The sequence below is a fragment of the Papio anubis genome, chromosome 19 (assembly GCF_008728515.1).
Source record: "Papio anubis isolate 15944 chromosome 19, Panubis1.0, whole genome shotgun sequence".
NCBI lineage: Eukaryota > Metazoa > Chordata > Mammalia > Primates > Cercopithecidae > Papio > Papio anubis.
The window spans coordinates 13,841,079-13,864,559 of NC_044994.1; the positions used below are offsets into that span (position 1 = coordinate 13,841,079).

At 44.1% G+C, this 23,481-nt stretch overlaps 1 protein-coding gene across 1 annotated transcript in view; it reads right to left on the reverse strand.

Annotated features, from left to right (window-relative positions):
• The window catches only part of ABHD3 (abhydrolase domain containing 3), a 58,342-nt gene extending 35,125 nt beyond the window's left edge, over window positions 1–23,217 (reverse strand). Inside the window, exons 1-4 of the mRNA XM_031658991.1 lie at window positions 22,941–23,217; window positions 22,044–22,207; window positions 20,755–20,937; window positions 9,795–9,840 (exon numbers count right to left, since the gene is read on the reverse strand). Coding sequence (XP_031514851.1) covers window positions 9,795–9,840; window positions 20,755–20,937; window positions 22,044–22,207; window positions 22,941–23,102 — 555 coding nt within the window. The 5' untranslated portion in view covers window positions 23,103–23,217. The remainder of the gene's footprint in view (window positions 1–9,794; window positions 9,841–20,754; window positions 20,938–22,043; window positions 22,208–22,940) is intronic.
• Window positions 23,218–23,481: the final 264 nt, after the last annotated feature.

Consider the following 23,481-nt stretch of genomic DNA (forward strand, 5'->3'; position numbering starts at 1 on the left):
TATTTTTTGAGATGGAGTTTCGCTCTTGTTGCCCAAGCTGGAGTGCAATGGCACGATCTCAGCTCACCGCAACCTCCGCCTCACAGGTTCAAGCGATTCTCCTGCCTCAGCCTCCCAGTAGCTGGGATTACAGGCATGAGCCACCACGTCTGGCTAATTTTGTATTTTTAGTAGAGATGGGGTTTCTCCATGTTGGTCAGGCTGGTCTGGAACTTCCGACCTCAGGTGATTCACCCACCTTGGCCTCCTAAAGTGCTGGGATTACAGGTGTGAGCCACTGTGCCCGGCTGTTTTTTTGTTTTTGTTTTTGTGAGACAGAGTCTTGCTCTGTCGCCCAGGCTGGAGTGCATTGGCACAGTCTCAGCTCACTGCAACCTCTGTCTCCTGGGTTCAAGCGATTCTCCTGCTTCAGCCTCCTGAGTAGCTGGGATTAGAGCACCCGCCACCATGCCTGGCTAATTTTTGTACTTTTAGTAGAGAAGGGGTTTCACCATGTTGGCCAAGCTGGTCTCAAACTCCTGGCCTCATGCAATCACTCGCCTTGGCCTCTCAAGTGCTGGGATGATAGGTGTGAGCCCCCACACCTGACCAGGGAGCAGTAGTTTTCAGTGCTTCCCAGGGGACTCTAATGGGAGGCCAGAGTTGAGAACCTCTGCACCAAGAGAATAAGTAGGGTGAGAGCTAAGCCAAGAGGAGGCTGCTGCAGTGGTAAAAATGATAAAACCTATCTGGAATGACTTGGGAGAAGGGAAATCTAGTTCTATGTGTGTCTGAACCTCTTGGATTCCTTGAAGTATATGGGGAAGTACTTCCAAACATCTCATCTCTTACAGGATCACCTGACACATATTAAGCATGACAGCTAGCTATTAAATTATTATTTCTAAAACTCTTCCATTATTCAACAAAACATTCTTTCTCTTTTATTTTGAACTTTTTTTTTTTTTTTTTTTTGAGCTAGGTTCTTGCTCTGTTGCCCAGGGTGCAGTGCAGTGGCATGATCATGGCTCCCTGTAGCCTTGACCTCCTGGGCTCAAGCGATCCTCCTGCCTCAACCTCCTGAGTAGCTGGGACTACAGGCACATGCCACCATGCCCATACCCAGCTAATTTTTAAATTTTTTTGTAGAGATAACATCTCATTATGTTGCCCAGGCTGGTCTCCAACTCCTGGGCTCAAGTGATCTTCTGGCTTGACCTCCTAAAGTGCTGGGATTACAGATGTGAGCCACCATGTCTGGCCACAATCTTCTACATTTAAAATTTTTGTTATTATTGGACTGTACCCATCAATGTTGGGAGAAAATTCTCAAGGATTAAATGTGTTCACACCTACACCTGACTGAGACCAGCCTTTTTGGGTTGTTACATAGATGAAGGTAAGGGGAGCAGGGACAGGTTATTTTGAAGCACTTAGGAAAGGGCCAACTTGGGTGGAACAGTATGTCCAGTAGGGAGGTACTGTGAGAAAGGCACTGCCTAAAAGTAGAAGTTTGAAACTGAATTGTGCCCTGGCCGGCCCTGACCTCTATACTCCTCCTTCCTCAGGCTATCAGGGAGGTCCCCTTAATCCTTTCTAAATACCTTTTTCAGAAAATGGCCCATGGTGGGGTGGGGTGGAAGAGCTGGGGTGATGGGGTGGGGGAAGAGCTCTAAGTCCCTCCTACACTACTAACTTCCCTGGAAAAGCTAAGGAGGAAAAGCTAATAGGAAACAAGAACAGATTTCTCGAGACCTGAGTCTTTAACTCCAAGGAATCTGAGGTTAGGGGGATAATCCTCTCTCTGAAAACCCTCCTTCCCTCTATTCCCAGATTTTCAGGCTGACTTGACTGGAAGCCAGTATTGAAAAGTCAAGACGCTAGGCTGCACAGCCCGAGTTCCTGCCATAAGACCACTAATCAGCTTTATGACTTCTGACTGTCACCCCACTTCTCCAGAGGTGTCCTCATCTATGGAATGAGGTGGGGTTTTGTTTTTTTTTTTTTTGAGACTGAGTCTCACTCTGCTGACCAGGCTGGAGTGCAGTGGTGTCATCTTGGCTCACTGCAACCTCTGCCTCCTGGGTTCAAATGATTCTCCTGTCTCAGCCTCCCAAGTAACGGATTACAGGCATGCGCCACCACACCCAGCTAATTTTTGTATTTTTAGTAGAGATGGGGTTTCATCACGTTGGCGAGGCTGGTCTCAAACTCCTGGCCTCAAGTGGTCCACCAGCGTTGGCCTCCCGAAGTGCTGGGATTATAGGCATGAGCCACCGCATCCGGCCCTAAATTGGCTTACATTCTATCTCAGCTCCTCATCTTGTCTGGGGCTGGAGTCAGGTACCCTGAGGAACAGAGTTGGTCCACAGGCCACATTTTGGGCAGTGCTGCTTTAAATTATTTTCCAGCTTCTGCTTGACCTTCTTGGCCCTCCCTTAACTGCTGAGCCAGCTCTAACTTGAACTAGAAAGCACTTAAAGGAGGATTTTCGTTTTAAAAGCTTTATGAGATGTAATTTGCATACCATAATTCAGGTACAAGTCAATGGTTTTTCTTTTTTTTTTTTTTTTTTTTTGAGACTGAGTCTGGCTCTGTCCCCCAGGCTGGAGTGCAGTGGCCGGATCTCAGCTCACTGCAAGCTCCGCCTCCCGGGTTTACGCCATTCTCCTGTCTCAGCCTCCGGAGTAGCTAGGACCACAGGCGCCCGCCACCTCGCCCGGCTAGTTTTTTGTATTTTTTAGTAGAGACGGGGTTTCACCGTGTTAGCCAGGATGGTCTCGATCTCCTGACCTTGTGATCCGCCCGTCTCAGCCTCCCAAAGTGCTGGGATTACAGGCTTGAGCCACCGCGCCCGGCTGGTTTTTCATATATTCAGAATTGTGCCATCAAAATTTAAGAATATTTTTATCACACCAAAAAGAAACCTCCTACTATTAGCAATCATCCTCCACCTCAAGGCTTAGGTGATCATTAATCTACTTTCTGTGTCTATAGATTTGCCTATTTTGAATATTTCATATAAATGGACTGATACAGTATGTGGTCTGTTGAGATGAGCTTCTTCACTTAGCATAATGCTTTCAAAGTGCATCCATGCATTCAAGACTTCATTCCTTTTTTTTTTTTTTTGAGACAGAGTCTCGCTCTGATGCCGAGGCTGGACTGCAGTGGCGCAATCTCGTCACTGCAAGCTCCGCCTCCTGAGTTCACACCATTCTCCTGCCTCAGCCTCCCGAGTAGGTGGGACTACAGGTGCTCACCACCATGCCTGGCTAATTTTTTTTTTTTTTTTTTTTGCATTTTTAGTAGAGACAGGGTTTCACCGTGTTAGCCAGGATGGTCTCGATCTCCTGACCTTGTGACCCACCTGCCTTGGCCTCCCAAAGTGCTGGGATTACAGGTGTGAGCCACTGCGCCTGGCCTATTTTTATTTTTTAGAGACAGGGTCTCTATTGCCCAAGCTGGAGTGCAATGGTACAAACATGGCTCACTGAAGCCTCAAACTCCTGGGCTCAAGCGGTCCTCCTGCACCGAGCCTCTGAAGGAGCTGCGATAACAGGCACATGCCACCACACTTGGCTATTTTTTGTTTTTGTGGAGACAAGGTAGGTCTCACTATGTTGCCTAGACTGGTCTTGAACTCCTGGACTCAAGTGATCCTCCTGCCTCGGCCTCCCAAAGTGCTGGGATTACAGGTATGAGCCGCTGTGCCTGGCCCATGTATAAGTTTTTGTGAGAACATATATTTTCATTTCAGGAATTTCTGGGTCATATGGTAACTCTATTTGAAATTTTGGAGGAACTGCCAGACTATTTTCCAAAGTGGCTAGGATGCTTTTCTTATTGGGTTAGGAACACAGAAGTCTGCATGATCCTATAACTAAAAATAGGGAACCCAAGATCCTATAACTAAAAATCTCTTTCTGTGTCTACATATTTGCCTATTTTGAATATTAGTTATAGGATGTACAACTAAATTTACAGCTTTTAGTTATAGATCCTATAACTAAAAAGAGCTTTCAACAAATTTTGGCTAAGTTATCTGTAAGTTGCCATTCCTAAACAAGTTCACAAAGTAATCAACAATATCAGGGAATTTGTGGGTAACCTGGATTCCTATCCTTCAAAACCAGTCTGCAGGGCAGAAGAAAAAGTCCCATCTATTCCAAGGCTCCTAGAACCCGACGGGGATATCTGAGGTTTGCTCTACCGAGACTCGGGTGTCTGTCTACTGTAGGAAACAGACCCAAGGAGAAAAGGTTAGTACAGGATGCTCATTTCCTAGTAAGAAAGGCCTTTGGCTTTCCCTCAATCCTACAATAACTAATTGGAAATGAGGACACAATGGCAGTGGAAAATTTCCGCTTCCTTATTCTCCTTTGTAGGAGCCATAGTAATCGCTATAAATTCTAAGTATATCTCTAACATTTCCACTCCTAGGAGAACTGCTTACCCTAAATTTCATTTCACCTTTGCTAGTTCCTGTGAGCTAATTTCTGTTAGAGACAGTTCCTTCCTGTTTGATCTCTGCTGATTCATCTTTTGTTCTTTTTTATGCCTACCCTAAAGTCTCGCTTACTCTGGGTCTGAGCTACATTAAATTCTTTCTGGAACAAGGTGAGGTATAAATAAGCATCAGAGTTCCTCTAGTATGACACAGTAATTGTTCTTAGCTTGAAGACAGAAGCAGGATTATCAAGCGATCTAAATATCAACGCTAACTCTAATAATCAATATTAACATCTCATTTTTTGATCCAACTCAAAAAAGAATAATAAGGATGTAGAATGACCAAAGGTAATTATAATTATATCCTTTTAGAACAAGTACTTTAAAAAAGAATTTCAAGCAAGTAAATTAATTAAATGTATACTTCTTATACCCTAATGATCTAATGAGTTAATACAGTAGCAATTATGCCTTGAGTTATAAAAAGCTTTATTTAATTTTAATTTTAATTAATTAAATTTTTTTGAGACAGAGTCTCGCTCTGTCACCCAGGCTGGAGTGCAGTGGCACGATCTGGGCTCACTGCAACCTTCGCCTCCTCGGTTCAAGTGATTTTCCTGCCTCAGCCTTCCAAGTAGCTGGGATTACAGGCATGTGCCAACATGCCCGGCTAATTTTTGTATTTTTAGTAGAAACGGAATTTTACCATGTTGGCCAGACCAGTCTCGAACTCCTGACCTCATGATCCACCCACCTCGACCTCCCAAAGCGCTGGGATTACAGGCGTGAGCCACCGTGCCTGGCCTGTTTTTGTTTTTTATTATTTTTTAAATTTAATAGAGATGGGGTTTCGCCATGTTGGCCAGGCTAGTCTTGAACTCCTGGGCTCAAGTGATCTGCCTGCCTCAGCCTCCCAAAGTGCTGGGATTACAGGCATAAGCCACTGTGCCCGGCCCTAAAAAGTTTTATTTTACAAGATATTTCAAGTTTACTGTTTCTTTCTTTTTGCTTGTTTGTTTGTTTGTTTTTGAGATGGATTCTTGCTCTGTCACCCAGGCTGGAGTGCAGTGATGCCATCTTGGTTCACTGTAACCTCCACCTCCTGGGTTCAAATGATTCTCCTGCCTCAGCCTCCTAAGTAGCTGGGACTACAGGTATGTAGCACCATGCCCGGCTAATTTTTTGTTTTTTTTTGTTTTTTGTTTTTTGTTTTTTTTTGAGGCGGAGTCTCGCTCTGTCGCCCAGGCTGGAGTACAGTGGCCGGATCTCAGCTCACTGCAAGCTCCACCTCCCGGGTTTACGCCATTCTCCTGCCTCAGCCTCCCGAGTAGCTGGGACTACAGGTGCCCCCCACCTCGCCCGGCTAGTTTTTTGTATTTTTTAGTAGAGACCGGGTTTCACCGTGTTAGCAAGGATGGTCTCGATCTCCTGACCTCACGATCTGCCCATCTTGGCCCCCCAAAGTGCTGGGATTACAGGCTTGAGCCACCGCACCCGGCCAATTTTTTGTATTTTTAGCAGAGACGGGGTTTTACCATATTGGCCAGGCTGATCTCGAACTCCTGGCCTCAAGTGATCCGCCCACCTCAGCCCCCTAAAGTGCTGGGATTACAGGTGTGAGCCACCGTGCTCAGCCTCATGTTTATTATTTCACGTGAACTTGAAACAACCTTGTGAGGTGGCAAGTACACATTATTATCATATTTCAGTTAAGAAAAAGAGAAACAGAAAGGTTATTTGACTTGTACTTTACCACTTATAGCTGGTTAGTGGTGACAACAGAACTTGAACTTGGGACTTCTTACTGAGTCCAAGGTCCTTTCTGCTACACAAACCCAAGCTGCCTGCCAGACTGTAACTCTAACAGCTTAGTGTGTTATTAGCTATTCTGAGACACATATTTGCTGGGGGGTACTAGTTAATCAAAATTTAACTGACATACTGTGTAAGACTCCAGAGACCCAGCTACTCTTATCTTACTTAGAACTCAGTGAATTCTTCTTGGAGGTTTTTCAAAAATACAATTAAAGCTTATGGGCTGAAAATTACTGGGTTGCTATACTATTTCAAAGCAAATTTCTAATTAACTTTAAATGCTAAGGAGAGAATGTTTTTAAAGCATCCTTCTCTTTTTCTCTCTTCCTTCCTATTTGTTTTTTTCTTTTTAAAATATATATATAATATACACAATATATTATATATAATATAATATATACTATATATTATATATTTTATATATAATATATACAATATATTTATATACAATATATATACACAATATATCTTATATATATATATCATATATATACACACACATATATATTTGAGACAGGGTTTCAATATGTTGCCCAGGCCGATCTTCAACTTCTGGGCTCAAGTGATCCTCCCACCTGGGCCTCCCAAAGTGTTGGGACTGCAGGTGTGAACCACCACTCCCAGCCTGTTGTTTCTTAAGCTTCTAACCATCAGTCTCCCCTTTTACTCTACACATGCCCTAACTAATGTCAACTACTCTTGAGCTTCTACCTGCACACTGATCTCAGTCTGTCTCTCTCTTGCTTGCCTATTTTCTCCTGAAAGCCAGTCCAGTACATCCATAAACTTACTAAAAATTTCCACCGAGATGATCTAAAAGCACCCTAACCCTCTAAAACGGACTCTGTTATCTTTGTTACATCATAATCTCACAAATTCTTCTAAATTTCCTATTTCAAATACCAGCATCTTCCATCAGCCAGCCAAGCTAGAAATATTACCTTTGACTCCCTTGTCTTTACTTCCCACAATACAGCTAACACTATTTTCTTCCCCATGAATACTACTCATTTTTGTTCTTTCTTCTTTATTCCCCTTCCATCTGCTTTCAAACTCCAAACTCCATGTAGGTCTGTAGTAACTGCTTTCTAACTGGCCTCCCAGCCTCCAGCCTCCAGCCTCCTTCCCCTCCATCTCTTTCTTTCCTACACACCACTGCCATGGTTCTCTTTCTAAAACATGACCATGATCAAATTATGCCCTTGCTTCAAAATATCAATGATTCACTACCAGGTTTCTTAGGATTCTACATGTGATTCTTCAAAATCTGGCCCTACCCTTCTAGAAAAATTCCTGCCACTTCCAGAATAGTAAGAAAGCATAAAGCATAATGGTCAAGAACATAAGCACATAGTTAGATCATCTGGGTCTGAATCCTGGCTCTGCCATTGATTGGGAGGGGTAAGTTCCTAACCTACCAGTGTCTTGTTTTCTTTATCTGTAAAACGCAGGACAGGGCCAGGTGCAATGGCTCACACCTGGAATCTCAGCACTGTGGGAGCATCGCTTGAGCCCAGGAGTTTAAGAGCAGCTTGGGCAACAGAGTGAGACCCCATCTCTACAAACAACAACAACAACAACAACAAACAAAAAACAAATAAATAAAAAATCAGCCAGGCATGGTGGCACACACCTCTGGTTCCACCTACTTGGGAAGCTGAGATGGAAGGATTACTTGAGCCCAGGAGGTCGAGGCTACAGTGAGCCGTGATTGTGCCACTACACTCCAGCCTGGGCAACAGGGCAAGACCCTGTCTCCAAAAGGAAATGGGGGATAATGGGGGCTATACTTACCTAAATCATTGGGCTGTTTCTATTTCTGGAGATTAAATAGGAAAAGACATAACTGATACATTCTACAGATTACATAAATATTAGATAAAATTATCATCATCATCCAGCCATAGTAAGTAGTTGCTATTGCATGCACTTTATAATACCTTGGTCTTTGCGCTGAGAGAGCCTCTCTCTCTCCCCTTTGGAGGTTCAATATCACAGCCTTCAAGATCCAACTCAGAATGCTACCTCCTCTCTAAGTTCTCCCACCTCCCCAAGGCGCTTTGTTACTCTTTCCCTTTGTGCTCTGTAGCCTTAACAAAGGCTACTGTTACACTTAGCACTGTGTATATTTTTATGGACTTGACTCTCTCTCCCACAACTAAAGTTTGAGCTCCTAAAGATCAGGGCTGTGTCTCATTAATATGTATATCTTCACCCTATTGCCTTGCACAGTGTCTTATTTAACAGGCACACAACACGGCTTTGCTGAATGAACAGATCTTTGTCCCTCACTTCATAAAGAACTAACGAGCTCGGCTTTGCAGCACATTATTTCCTTGAGAGCCTCAGACCATGTCTTCCCCCGCTTTGTGTCCTAGAAGAATGCACAGCAGACAGGAGCTGTTCAAAACGATTTGTCTGGGCCAGGGCCACAGTGACACATTCAAATCTTTCCCCTTTAGAGTACTATCTGTCTACGAGGTTCCTAAAGGGCTGGACTGAATGAGGAAATGTGAACCTTCACATCAAACTATTTATTACAAGGCACTTAAGTGAGACCATAACACTCTGTTACTTTTGCTTTCGAAATCGTATTGATCTTCATTTCCTCCAGTGCCTAAGTCACTGTAAAGCAAAGTACAAGAGGTTTTTTCTTCCCAAGTTCTTATAAAGTGTTGACATTTGTGACCTGACTGTAAATTTTTATTTCCAGCATGACTTAATTATTTATAGTCTTAATGTCATTCTCTATCAATGACCCCCAAAATGTTTCTTTCAATCCTAGTAGAATTGCCTTTGACCTGCTGAGATTGTAAAAAGTTAAAAAGCTGAAGAAAATTTTAGTGAGTGGAATATTTCTCATTCCAACTCACGGATTTAAACATCAGATAGAGTGATTTTCTAAGAGGTGAAAGATCTATCCTAGCAAAACCTCAGAATTAGACGGGGGGAAAAAAGACCTGGTATAAATTTTAAAAGGTTTCAATAACATTTCCACCATGCAAACTTCAGCTGGCAAAACACAAATATAACATACAAAATTGTTTCATAACAAATGTAAATTTCGTAAGTGGAAAAAAAATCACTGTATTAGTTAATTTGTTTTGCATTGGTTAATTTTTAAAGAAAATGTGTTTTGCACTAAAAATGAGGCCTTCTCTTCCCAGTTCTTCCCAGAGTCAGGAAAAGCTGGGTTGAGAGGGTAGAAAAAAAATGATGTAGGTGAATAATTATTGATGTTAAAATGTAGTAAATACAAAAGTTTAGTTACAAAATAGAATCTTAAATTTTATAAAAATAGAAATATATTACATAAATTCTATTTATATATGAAATCTGAATGAACACAGACTAAGGGAATTTCCCTGGTTATGTAATTATGGGTCTTGTAAATTTCCTTTTTTTCCACATCTGTATTTTTGTATGATAAATTTGTATTGCTTATGTAAATAAAGAGTTATTTTAAATAAAAAGAATATGCTTTTTTGTTATAAAACTATAAATGATTCTTTAAAAAGTTAAGACTGTTGTCTTTTAAATTTACTTACCAAGAGATTCTCCCCCGCCACTCCTCTGTTGTTAAAAACCACACATCTAAAAACCAGGAAAGCAATTTTTGTTATTTCTACACATGATTCTTGCTCATGATATAATATTAATCTTACTGACACTGATTTACAGCACTAAAAGATTTTAAAAATCTGTCTTACAGGTATAATGTTTGACAATTTCATCTAAATGCGCTAAAATAAAATTCCAGTTCTCTAAATTCCACATGTGGGTTCAAATTAGAAAATTGTATACTAAAGTGATGTTAATGTTTCCTACCAAGATTAGAATATTTCTTCCTATGCACATATGTGGACCTCCAATAAGTGTTTTTAAAACAATTCTAAATACAAGTCAAATTTAAATGTTTTTGCTTTTTTTTTTTGAGATGGAGTCTCGCTCTTGTCACCCAGGCTGGAGTGTAATGGCGTGATTTTGGCTCACTATAACCTCCATCTCCTGGGGTTGAAGCGATTCTCCTGCCTCAGCCTCCTTAGTGGTTGGGATTACAGGTGCCTGCCACCATGCCTGGCTAATTTTTCTGTATTTTTAGTAGAGATGGGGTTTCACTATGTTGACCAGGCTGGTCTTGAACTCCTGACCTCAAGTGATCTACCTCCGCCTCCCAAAGTGTTGGGATTACAGGCGTGAGCTACTGTGCCTGGCCATGTTTTTGCTTTAAACAAAGAAAAAATATATATCTTCTACCCATTGCATTTGTAACATTCACACGTATCTATTTATATCCTAAGAAACAGCTCTTGTTTCCTTAAGGCTCAGAAAACATGGACGCCAGAATTTTACATGAGGTATAAGCATCACAGGTAGAGCTGCAAACAGCCTGGCACCTGAGCTGGTGGGATGGGCCCTGTTATGCTACTGCTTACTGTTCAGTTGACCTAGGGAGGAAAGATGATCTTGTGCTTTCTCTGATCCTGTTTGCATCTGCTGGGTAAATGGGTTCAGATCAATGTAAAGGGTTTAGGTCAATGTTGGCTGAAGTAAGTACTCGGTGAAAGTTAGCTATTAGTAATAATGGTAGTTGTAGTGTCATGCTGGTTTCAAAAGTTATTTAGTATTTAAAATATTTAACTCTCATTTAACTTTCAGGCAGCCACAGCCCCAGATATGTATTTTTACCATCCTTAGACAAAATCTTGATTTGTGTTTACACAGGTTCTCACTGATTTAGTGGGTCTATATTCATAACAATTAAAATTCATTTTGTTTTTGTCTGATTACCTATCCAACCAATCAAGGCCATCTGAGATTCCAAATCTCTTCTTGCAGGGTACTGCTGAGCACTGTATAAGTTCTAAGCACCGATGAACCGACTGCTGTATAGAACATACACAACTCTGACTCTCTTCTCAGGAAGGTTAGATCTCAAGGCACACCACCTTCATTTAATGTGGTATGCAGGCTATGTTCTTGCAAAGGAATTTTCTTGCAACTGAAAAGTCATATAGAAAATTTTATTAGGCCCAGTTGAAAGAAGAGAAATGTTTAGAAACCTCAGAAATCCTATTTGATTGAAAGCTAGAAATACTACATTTTACTGACTCACCTAAGAGAAATTTTTTTTTTTTTTTGAGACATGGTCTCACTCTGTCACTCAGGCTGGAGTGCAGTGGCGCAGTCACAGATCACTGCAGCCTCAGCCTCTCATGCTCAGGCAATCCTCCTGCCTCAGCTTGCTGAGTAGCTGGGACCACAGGTGCACACCACCATGGCCCAGTTAATTTTTTTCTTTTTTTTTCTTTTTTTGAGACAGAGTCTCACTCTGTCACCCAGGCTGGAGTGCAGTGGCATGATCCCGGCTCATTGCAACCTCCATCTCCCAGATTCAAGTGATTCTCCTGCCTCAACCTCCGGAGTAGCTGGGATTACAGGCGTGTGCCACCACGCCCAGCTAATTTTTGTACTTTTAGTAGAGATGGGATTTCACCATGTTAGCCAGGTTGTTCTAGAACTTCTAATCTCAAGTGATCTGTCTCCCCTCGGCCTCCCAAAGGGTTGGGATTACAGGCGTGAGCCACCGTGCCCAGCCAGCCTGGGTGATTGTTAAAAGTTACTTGTAAAAACAAGATCTCACCACGTTGCCCAGGTTGGTCTCTAACTCCTGGGCTCAAGTGATCCTCCTGTCTTGGCCTCCCAATTGCTGGGATTATAGGCCTGCATCACCGCGCCCGGCCAGAGAAATCTTAAATAAACTATAAATACATTCAGAAAAGTCAGAGTAGGCTCAGTGACTCCTTTATCTTTTCTTGTTAAAAACAATGGCAAGATGTCTTGATATAAATAAAATTTCAGTTGGCCATTCGTATTTACTTGCATAAGCACCTAAATCACACAGGAACCAGTGCTAAAGTTAATTATGACCTTGAAACTTGAAGCTCCCAGTCATTCAGAAAAGAATCACTTTAGAGTACAAACATTAAATAAGGATTAAAATGGCTTCTGGAGCAAGATGTCATCATGTGACTGCCAGTGAGAGAAGGCAAGAGCACTAGTGAGGGGAAAGAAAAAGATGATCCGCAAACTCACGAAAAAGCAGCCTACACATCTGGGATTTTCTTCTAAACTGCAGACTGGGATATTTGCGTTTTCCTTCAGGCAACTTTGGAAAGTGGATCATAGTTCTGGTAGCTCTTGCTAGAGGAGGAATTGTACTGACCACTCCATAGGGCTTTGTTCCTAACAATGTTCAATCAGTAGCAGTCATCATTGTATACTTCAAGCCTCGGACATGGGGCAGCGAGATAAGGAAGAATGAGGGAGCAAAGCAGCTACAGAGGACAGCTTTTAGAAAGAAGGCTGCCATTCTGCCCTTTCTCCCACTCCAGCTGGGAATGAGCAACCAGCTCTTGTCATTTAACCCCTCTGCTACCCTGACAGTCATCAGGGAACACTGAGCTAAAAGAGTTGGCTGTCAAAGTACTATTCCTAAGGCATTGAGAGGTCTGTTAATCTCTTCTTCTTTTTTTTCTTTAGAGATAAGGTCTCACTGTTGTCCAGGCTGGAGTGCAGTGGCACAATCATGGCTCACTGCAGCCTCAACCTCCTAGGTTCATGTGATTCTCAGCCTCCTGAGTAGCTAGGACTACAGGCGCACGCCACCATGCCTGGCTAATTTTTAAATTTTTTTGTAGAGATGGGGTCTCCCTATGTTGCCCAGGCTGGTCTCGAACTCGTGAGCTCAAAACAATCCTCCTGTCTCAGCCTCCTAAAGTTCTGGGATTACAGGTATGAGCCACTGTGCCCAGCCTCTGTTTTTTTGTTGTTTTTTGTTGTTGTTTTTTTTATTTTTTATTTTATTATACTTTATGTTCTAGGGTACATGTGCACAACACAGGTTTGTTACATATGTATACATGTGCCATGTTGGTGTGCTGCACCCATTAACTCGTCATTTACATTAGGTGTATCTCCTAATGCTATCCTTCGCCCCTCCCCCAACCCCACAACAGGCCCCGGTATGTGATGTTCCCCTTCCTGTGTCCAAGTGATCTCATTGTTCGATTCCCACCTATGATTGAGAACACACGGTGTTTGGTTTTCTGTTCTTGCGATAGTTTGCTGAGAATGATGGTTTCCAGCTGCATCCATGTCCCTACAAAGGACATGAACTCATCCTTTTTTATGGCTGCATAGTATTCCATGGTGTATATGTGCCACATTTTCTTAATCCAGTCTGTCACTGATGGACATTTGGGTTGGTTCCAAGTCTTTGCTATTATGAATGGATCTAGAACTAGAAATACCATTTGACCCAGCCATCCCATTACTGGGTATATACCCAAAGGATTATAAATCATGCTGCTATAAAGACACATGCACATGTATGTTTTTGTTTTGTTTTTGAGACAGAGTCTTGCTCTGTCACCCCGGCTGGAGTGCAGTGGCGCAATCTCAGCTCACTGCAAGCTCCGCCTCCCGGGTTCAAGCCATTCTCCTGCCCCAGCCTCCCGAGTAGCTGGGACTACAGGTGCCCGCCACCACATCCAGCTGCTTTTTTGTATTTTTTAGTAGAGACGGGGTTTCACCGTGTTAGCCAGGATGGTCTTGATCTCCTGATGTCATGATCCACCTGCCTCGGCCTCCCAAAGTGCTGGGATTACAGGCGTGAGCTACCACACCTGGCTACCTCTGTTAAGCTTCTGTAACAGCTATCTCCAATTAATTTTTACAGTTACCTCAAACAATTCTAAAGGGCATGTATATGAGGGAAATTGTTCTGCAAAGCTTATTTTTCCTACATATTTGAACTATATAAATTTTTTCCTCAAAATATAAAGAAAAGAAATATCAAATAAAGAACAAATCTGGTAAGAAGAACTTTCTGTGACAAGATAACCCATTAACCAGGGAAGCAGGTGGCTGCCCTCTAATGAAGGTTAAATAAAAGGAAAAGACTACCTATAGCACAGAGTTTCTCAGTCTTTAGTACTATGGACATTTCGGCCCAAATAATTATTTGTAGCAGTGCTGTCCTGTGCATTATAGGATACTCAGCAGCATCTCTGGCCTCTACCAACTAGATGCCAGTAGCACATGCCCCAGGCATAACAACCAAAAATGTCTCCAGACATTGCCAAATGTTCCCTGGGGGAAAAACTGCCCCTAGGATGAGAACCACTGTCACAGTGAGATGGACCAGAGAGCCTCAAATCTGCTCAGGCTTGAACCCTGGAGGTCAAGGTTGCGGTGCTGTGATCACACCATTGCACTCCGGCCTGGGTGACAGAAGGAGAGCCTGTCTCAAAGAACAAAAACAACAAAAAAAGTAGCAGACTCTGAGCTTGGGCACCTAAGAAAAGCAATGAAACTTACATGGGTTTTGAGTACCTGTCTAGGCCTAGTTTCCATATCTGTAATTTTATCAGGCAATCTGAAATATTTCAGTTCTAAGATTCCCCAAATCTTTGAGTGTAACAATAGAAATGATAATCAGCAAAGCGTAGAACGAGAGGAACATTCAGGGATCAGCTAGTCATATGATTCTGATTTCAGGTAATAAATTATAATTTTTATGTATTTATTTATTTTCTATATATTTATTATCTATAACAACAGATAGTGTTTACTAGTGTTTACTATGTGCCAGATCACGTTCTAAGAACTTTACATGAATATTAACATTGGAATAACTCATTTATTCATTCAATAATATTTACTGAAGATTGCGTTAGAGCCTGTAGTAGAGAAACAAAATATCAACATAAGGTTCCTGGCCTCAAGGAGGGTACAATCTAGTTAGATTGAAAAGATATGCACCATATTTTCAGTTGAATGACTACAACCAAAGTAATAAAACAAGACAGTATAAGATTCAATGTCCAAGAAGTAGTATAGACAATAAAACCCTATGAGGTCAGGATGGGCAAAATTGATTAAGAAAGGCTTCATAAAAGGTAGATAGATCTTGCGTTAGGACTTGAAAAATAGTAAAGATCCCTGGCTGGAGTGCAATGGCGCGATCTCGGCTCACTGCAACCTCTGCAACCCGGGTTCAAGTGATTCTTCTGCCTCACCCTCCCGAGTAGCTGGGACCACAGGCACGCGCCACCACGCCTGGCTAATTTTTATATTTTAGTGGAGACAGGTGTCACCATATTGGCCAGGCTGGTCTCGAACTCCTGACCTCGTGATCAACCCGCCTCGGACTCCTGAAGTGCTGGGATTATAGGCGTGAGCTAACATGCCCAGCGTATTTACCCTTTTTTTAAAAATTGAGACAGAGTTTCACTCTTGCCCAGGCTGGAGTACAGTGGTGTGATCTTGGCTCACTGCAACCTCCACCTCCCGGGTTCAAGTGATTCTCCTGCCTCAGCCTCTGAGGTAGCTGGAATTACAGGCGCATGCCATGATGCCTGGCTAATTTTTTGTATTTTTAGTAGAAACAAGGTTTTGCCATGTTGGCCAGGCTGGTCTCAAACTCCTGACCTCAAGTGATCCACCTGCCTCGGCTTCCCAGGGTGCTGGGATTACAGGCCTGAGCCACCAGGCCTAGCTTCATTCTATTTACCTTTAACTTACACAGTAAAGCCTTTGCTCACAATTATCTTAAACAAACTTAAGCCTAGTTTCTAACCCATCCATCCTGAAGTTTGAATTAGAGAACCTTAACAGAAAAGTACTTTGTTTTTGTCAGTTTTCAGGTAGAGGGAAAAAAGCAATGGTTTAACATTAATAAAAAACCACTATGTCTCCTTTGACCATATGCTGGGAGTTAGGTTCTCTCCAATGTCTAAATCGTATATCATATCTCATATCTCATCAGTAAATAATTGACAGTTCCCTGGTGACCTGACATACTTCATGACTCTCCCTAAACCTTTAACCTCTACACAAGACAGTAACTGGGACAGGATGGCAAGTGCTCCCTGTGCTTCAGGGATATTCATACTGAAGATACTGTAACGCTCATGTATAGCAGACATGGTAACATCTATGTACTCCCACAAGGAAACTACATGTTTCTGTATCCCAAGAGGTAGATTTGCTTGTACTCGTTCTTTTGAATTATAAATTTTTTTTTTTTTTTTTGAGACGGAGTTTCGCTCTGTCTCCCAGCCTGGAGTGCAATGGTGCGATCTCAGCTCACTGCAACCTCCGCCTCCGGGTTCAAGCGATTATCCTGCCTCAGCCTCCCGAGTAGCTGGGATTACAGGCACCCGCCACCACGTCCAGCTAATTTTTTGTAGTTTTAGTAGAGACGGGGTTTCACCATGTTGGCCAGGCTGGTCTTGAACTCCTGACCTGAGGGGATCTGCCCACCTCGGCCTCCCAAAGTGCTGGGATTATAGGCATAAGCCACTGCACCCAGCCTATAAAACATTTTCTACCCTGGCCAGGGAATAGATGAGAGAAGGAAGACATAAACGTTTTCTTTTTTAAGACAGAGTCTTGCTCTGTCACCCAAGCTGGAGTGCAGTAGTTCACTGCAACCTCCATCTCCCGGGTTCAACCATCTGGGCCCATTGTAACCTCCGCCTCCCAGGTTCAAGCAGTTCTTCCGCCTCAGCCTCCCAAGTAGCTGGGATTACAGGTGCCCACCACCACACCCAGCTAATTTTTCTTTGTATTTTTAGTAGAGATGGGTTTCGCCATGTGGGTCAGGCTGGTCTCTAACTTCTGACCTCAGGTGATCCACCCACCTTGGCCTCCCAGACTGCTGGGATTACAGGCGTGAGCCACTGTGGCTGGATGACATAAACATTTTCTAAAGACCCACTTTGTGCAGGGCACCCCAACAAGTACTTTACACTTTTTTTTTTTGAGATGGAGTCTTGCTTTGTCTCCCAAGCTGGAGTGCAGTGGCACAATCTCAGCTCACTGCAACCTCCACTCCCCAAGTTCAAGTGACTCTCGTGTCTTAGATTCCTGAGTAGCTGCGATTACATGCGCACGCCACTATGCCTGGTAAATGGAGTTTCACCGTGTTGACCAGGCTAGTTTCGAACTCCTAACCTCAAGCGATCCACCCATCCCAGCCTCGCAAACTGTTGGGATTACAGGCATGGGCCCCTGCACCCTGCCTACTTTACACATTCTAACAACCCTGTGAAGTAGGTGAGAATACTGTGATGAGGAATGTTAAATTAACTGTCCAGGGTCCCTTAGAAAGTGGCAGTTCCAACATCTGAAACCAGCTTGACTCCAGAGCCCAAGCACGTTCCTTCATATTACACAGCTTTTCACAAGCCCTGTTATCTGCTAGATCCCACGCTACAGTACCAATGACTTAGATCATTTTGGTACCCAAAAACTCAACTCAGCCTTGTGCCAAACTTCCAGATCTATTTTTATTCTTAGCGGTCTTTAAAACTGCCTGACTTTCTGTGGTGGTTGCAAAAACATTTTGAAGCTCTTCCTTTCAAGAGGCAGAGTCTATTTCCCTACTCGTTGACTCTGGGCTGACCATGTGACTTGCTTTGACCAGTAGCACTGTGGGAGTTCTCAGCCTGGGTCTCAAGAGGCCCTGCAGTTTCTGCTTTTGTAATTTAAAAAAATTTTTTTGAGACAGAGTTTCGCTCCTGTTGCCCAGGCTGGAGTGCAATTGCGCAATCTTGGCTCACCGCAACCTCCGCCTCCCGGGTTCAAGCGATTCTCCCTCAGCCTCCTGAGTAGCTGGGACTACAGGCATGCGCCACCATGCCTGGCTAATTTTTGTATTTTTAATACAGATGGGGTTTCACTATGTTGGCCAGGCTGGCCTCGAACTCCTGACCTTGTGATCCACACGCCTCAGCCTCCCAAAGTGCTGGGATTACAGGCGTGAGCCGCTGCACCCGGCCAAAATCTGGCAACCTTTAAAAGCAACGGACAAAAGGTATGTGCACTGGCAACTCCAGGGCTTATGAGACTCAGTCCTTGGAGTTTCAACCACATTGTTTTTATTTATTCATTTATTTTTTTGAGACAGAGTCTCACTCTGTCACCCAGGCTGGAGTGCAGTGACACAATCTTGGCTCACTGCAACCTCTGTCTCCCAAGTTCAAGCAATTCTCTTGCCTCAGCCTCCCAAGTAGTTGGGATTATAAGCATGCACCACCATGCCTGGCTAATTTTTTTTGTATTTTTAGTAGAAACAGGGTTTCACCATGTTGGTCAGGCTGGTCTCGGACTCCTGACCTTGTGATCAGCCCACCTCAGCCTTCCAAAGTGCTGGGATTACAGGTGTGAGCCACCATACCGGGCCCCAATTTTTTTTTATTTTATTTTTATTATTTATTTATTTATTTATCTTTTTTGAGACAGAGTTTTGCTCTTGTTGCCCAGGCTGGAGTGTAGTGGCACGATCTCGGCTCACTGCATCCTCTGCCTCCCAGGTTCAAGCAATTCTCCTGCCTCAGCCCCCTGAGTAGCTGAGATTACAGGTGCCTGCCATCACACCTGGCTAATTTTTGTGTTTTTAGTAGAGATGGGGTTTCACCATGTTGGCCAAGTTGGTCTTGAACTCCTGACCTCAAGTGATCCACCCGCCTCGGCCTCCCAAAGTGCTGTTATTACACAGGTGTGAGCCACAGCCCCCAGCCCACATTGTTTTTTAAAAGCAGTTCTAAGTCTTGGGAGACAGCTCAGGCCAAATCTAGAAGCAGTAATTTAAATATGTACAAAAGGCTTTATGATCTTCTGTACCTTCTGAGGATGACTTTTAGCCAAAAAAAAAAAAAAAAAAAAAAGGAACCAGGCCGGGAACATTGACTCACGCCTGTAAGTAAGAGACTGCAGTGAACCATGATCATGCCACTGCGCTCCATGCTAGGCAACAGAGCCAGATGCGGTCTCACAAAAAAAAAAGGAACCAAGCCTCACATCTAACTGTATGGTGCTTAAACATGGAATGATGATGAATTCCTACTACTGCTAAGCAAATTTCTTGAATATAATTCTTGAACTTCATATCCTAGTTCTTGAGAGAATGTTACTTCATGGACAAAATAGGCTATTATTTATAAAAGATCAGAATTAACTTGTTAAAATTGAGTTAGCTATTATGGAATTTTCCCCTTTATATCAAACATCAAAATGTTCTTCTTTTCTTTTTTTTTTTTGCCCAAGTTATCACTCTGTCATCCAGGCTGGAGTCCAGTGGCATGATCATAGTTCATTGCAGGCTCTACCTCCTGGGCTCAGTTGATTGTCCTACCTCAGCCTTGTCAGTAGCTGGAACTATAGGTGCATGCCACCATGCCCGGCTAATTTTTGTAGAGACTAGGTCTCACCATGTTGCCCAGGCTGGTCTTGAACTCCTGGGCTCAAGCAATCCACTGGCTTTGGCCTTCCAAAGTGCTGGGATTACAGGCATGAGCCACTGTGCCCAGCCTAAAATTATTATTTTTTTTTTTTTTTTGAGACGGAGTCTCGCTCTGTCGCCCAGGCTGGAGTGCAGTGGCCAGATCTCAGCTCACTGCAAGCTCCGCCTCCCGGGTTCCCGCTATTCTCCTGCCTCAGCCTCCCGAGTAGCTGGGACCACAGGCGCCGCCACCTCGCCCGGCTAATTTTTTGTGTTTTTAGTAGAGACGGGGTTTCGCCGTGTTAGCCAGGATGGTCTCGATCTCCTGACCTTGTGATCCGCCCGTCTCAGCCTCCCAAAGTGCTGGGATTACAGGCTTGAGCCACCGCGCCCGGCCCTAAAATTATTTTTTTAAGGTAAACGTACCATCAGCTTTTCACACAAGTGTTTCAAGTTTAACAAAAAATACAACTCTACTTTAAATACAACTCACAGTGTTCCATTACAATAATTACCATCAGCTAAAAAAAAAAGTCTGCAGCACAAAAAAACAGTACCTTTTATAATGACTCTACTTTAAGATTCTAGAGCTGAACTTGAAACTTAAAGTTGCTAAATCACTTGCAAAAAAATTAAATTGTACCTGGTGACTGAGCTTAATAATGATTACTCAGAAAAGCTGTGGCATCATCAACTGGAGACTAGCCAAGCGCACCTGCAAACTCAGGTGGTCAGAAGAGGCAGAGATCATCTTTGATAAATAGGGATGATCTACAAACTGATTCTGAATATTTTTTGCACTTGGGAGCTGAGCCAGGGCGACAAGATTAGTGAATCCAGGCCCCAGAATGTGCCATGAGGGCCACTGTGTACTCTCTCAGGGGTTTGTAATTGCTGTTCTCCCTCCATAACACTCTCTCCATTGGGGTGGGGGTGGGGGGCAGGGCTCAGTCAATGCTCTGATGAGTCTAATTTCATTCATTAATTCAGCCTAAATCTGCAGGGTGCCTGCTATGCTAAGTGACATCCCTTGTGAGATGATTCAGTTATGCCTCTTCCTGAAAAAAGAGGAAAAAAAGAATGCAGAGAAAAATAATAACTTCAGGGACTGCTTTTCTACGCAAGAAGTACTAAGTATTTCCGAAACAAACATGTAGATATATTTGTACTTCATTTGGAATGGATCAAGTGAAAAAAAAGAAATCTTTTACTGGTACCTGTATCCTAATTCTTCACTAAGATGGATCATATGAAGGATATATGACTCCTTGCTTGTTCCAGTGAGGCCAGGCAACAATAAGATAGTAGGTCTCGTGCTGGCATCCATATAACGCGTACTGTTATCATTATCAAACCAGTCCAGTGAAATCTGTCCTCCATCTGCAGTTTTAATAAGTTCACTGAAAGGAATAATTCAGAAGACATTACTATTTACATGTTTTAAGTCATGTCTTAATTTTCTGTTTTAATTCTAAACACATGACATTATTTGGTCATCGAAAAATAACATTTTTCCAGCATTCATGAACACATGCCCATATCTCGATCTACATATCATTTTCTTTCATTAGAAGGATTTTATGAAGATTAGTACCATCAAGTATTTCCAGCAACCTCCGTACAAGGTCATATATAAAGATGAACTGCGAATTATTAAGATAAATGAATACTTACTCACTACTCTATAACACCCAGCATTCAACCCTTGTTTGATTGAGGTCACTCAACTAACGCGACAGGGAAGTCTGAATAAGTAAAATGCTGATCTAATCTCTGACCACTGCTCTAGCTCTTTGGACTCAATAATGCAGTCAATAATACAGAACAGTATACTGTATAGTATACTTCAAGATTTTCTTCTGAAATAATTTAAAGTATTTCTCACACAGTATTTATAAACTTACAGAATTTTCCCAAACAAACAGTGCAAGTTCCAGGCAACAAAATAAACTCCAGAAGGATAGATGACTAAGGGAAATTAATAACAGGCACCATTTGAATCTGGTTCCTGATAAATCCTGGACCGTATCTTTAACACATCAAGGGCTATTATCATCAAGATCCCATTTGCCTGTCAATAGGAAGTCATTTTACACCAATCAATGGCCCAAAACCCAAATTAAGAGGCATCCTTCTCGCCCCACCCCCACCCCCAGTATCTGCTACATATCAATGAATGAATGCAGATCATCAAAGGATCTGGGTCTTTTTGACAGATGTATGACAAACTGCGGGACAGTAATCCCCAAACACTTCTCTCATCCTAAAAATAAACTATTTACATCAGGTCGGGGGTTACGGCGGGGACCAGGAGGCAAATACCTGAGTATTTTCCTGCAGCTGGGGGTGGAGCCGGGGACATACCCTCCATTTTCATTCCCTCTTTCTGTTCTATATACTTCCTAAAGCAGAGATTCTATTAACCAAGAACTGGGAATAAGCAAACAAACAAACAAACAAAAAACTGTAATTTTGCAGAAATGACTGAAAACGGAAATTCACTTACTTCCTGTACCGCACCGGGGGCTTCGAAGTGATGAAAGGTCTAAGCAGGGTCTGTCCTCGACTCTCCCAGCACCAGACCGTCGGGTAGTACGTTTCTGTCACCACGGGACAGTGGTCTTGAAGGAAGCGGCTGAAACTCTCACCCCCCGTCACTAACTGGGGTTTCTGAAGGGAAAAGCAGTATGAGAAGGACCCAGAGCAAAGTTTCTGCCAACCGTAAACCAGAAACCGGTAAAGACTTGTCGCTCGCGCGCGCGCTCCCTCCGATTACATCTCTTTCTGGAGGGCTGACGCAAAGAATTCACACAGGACTGAAACGGGGGTTTCGCCAATGCCCCGAGGGGAAGGCAACTGTTTGTTTGTTTTTACCTCCGCCTCCCGGGTTCAGGGGATTCTCCTGCCTCAGCCTCCCGAGTAACTGGGATTGCAGGCGTCCGACACCACGCCGGGCTAATTTTTTGTAATTTTAACGGGGTTTCACCGTTTTGGTCAGGCTGGTCTCGAACTCTTGGCCTCAAGTGATCCACCCGCCTTGGGCTCCCAAAGTACTGAGATTACAGGCGTGAGCAACCGTGCCCTGCCGGGAGTCATTTTCAAAAGCGCCACGGCATTCCCGAGTGCGCCGCCGGCTTCGCCATCAGCGACCCGGCAGCGCCGCAGCGCGGAGGTCAGCAGGGTCCAGGCTGCGCTCCCAGGACCGCCCTGCCGGGACCCCCCAGGGAGCGGGCGAATGGGCGGCGACTGTCGGATTTCCCGCTCGCGCTCGTGGCGGCCGCTCAAGAGCAGCTCGCCGCCTGTCCTCTGGGCTGCCGACTTTCCCTGGCCGCACAGCCTCGCACTACGCCTGCGACCCTCGCTCCCGGCAGCAGCCCGCGGCCCTGCGCCACCCTCGGCTCACCTTGGCAATGCTGCTCAGGTAGTAGCAGGCATAAGCGACGCTGAAGCCCAGAATGAGGGATAAGCCCACCCCCGAGCCAAAGAACCCCACCCGGACTTGGTGCTCCAGGTAGAGGGAGAGCTCCCGGGACAACATCCGCAGGTCCATGGCCAGGCGCTGCATGACCCCCGGAGCGCGGCCCGCCCGTGCTGCGGCTGGAGGAGAGCCGGCCGGCGAGCGGGCGAGAGCGGGCGCGGCGCCACCGCCTACCGCCGACTACAGCGTCTCCTGCGGGGCGGAGCGGCCCAGGGAGGCGTAGCCTGAAGCTCCGACCGCCGCCGGCTCCGCCCCGGCTTCCCGGAGCCGCCCCCACTGCCAGCCACTCAGGAACCTTCCAGAAGCGCGGTTCCAAGACCGGCCACCGGGAGGGCGGGCGGATCGGGGTCTCCAAGCGAGGTCGCGGTCGGCGACGTTGAGCCCCCAAGAGTGGGCGGAGAACTGAGCCGACTTCGGAGATGGAGACGGGCCAGGCAGCGCCGGTTAAGGTCCCGCACCTGCTGCC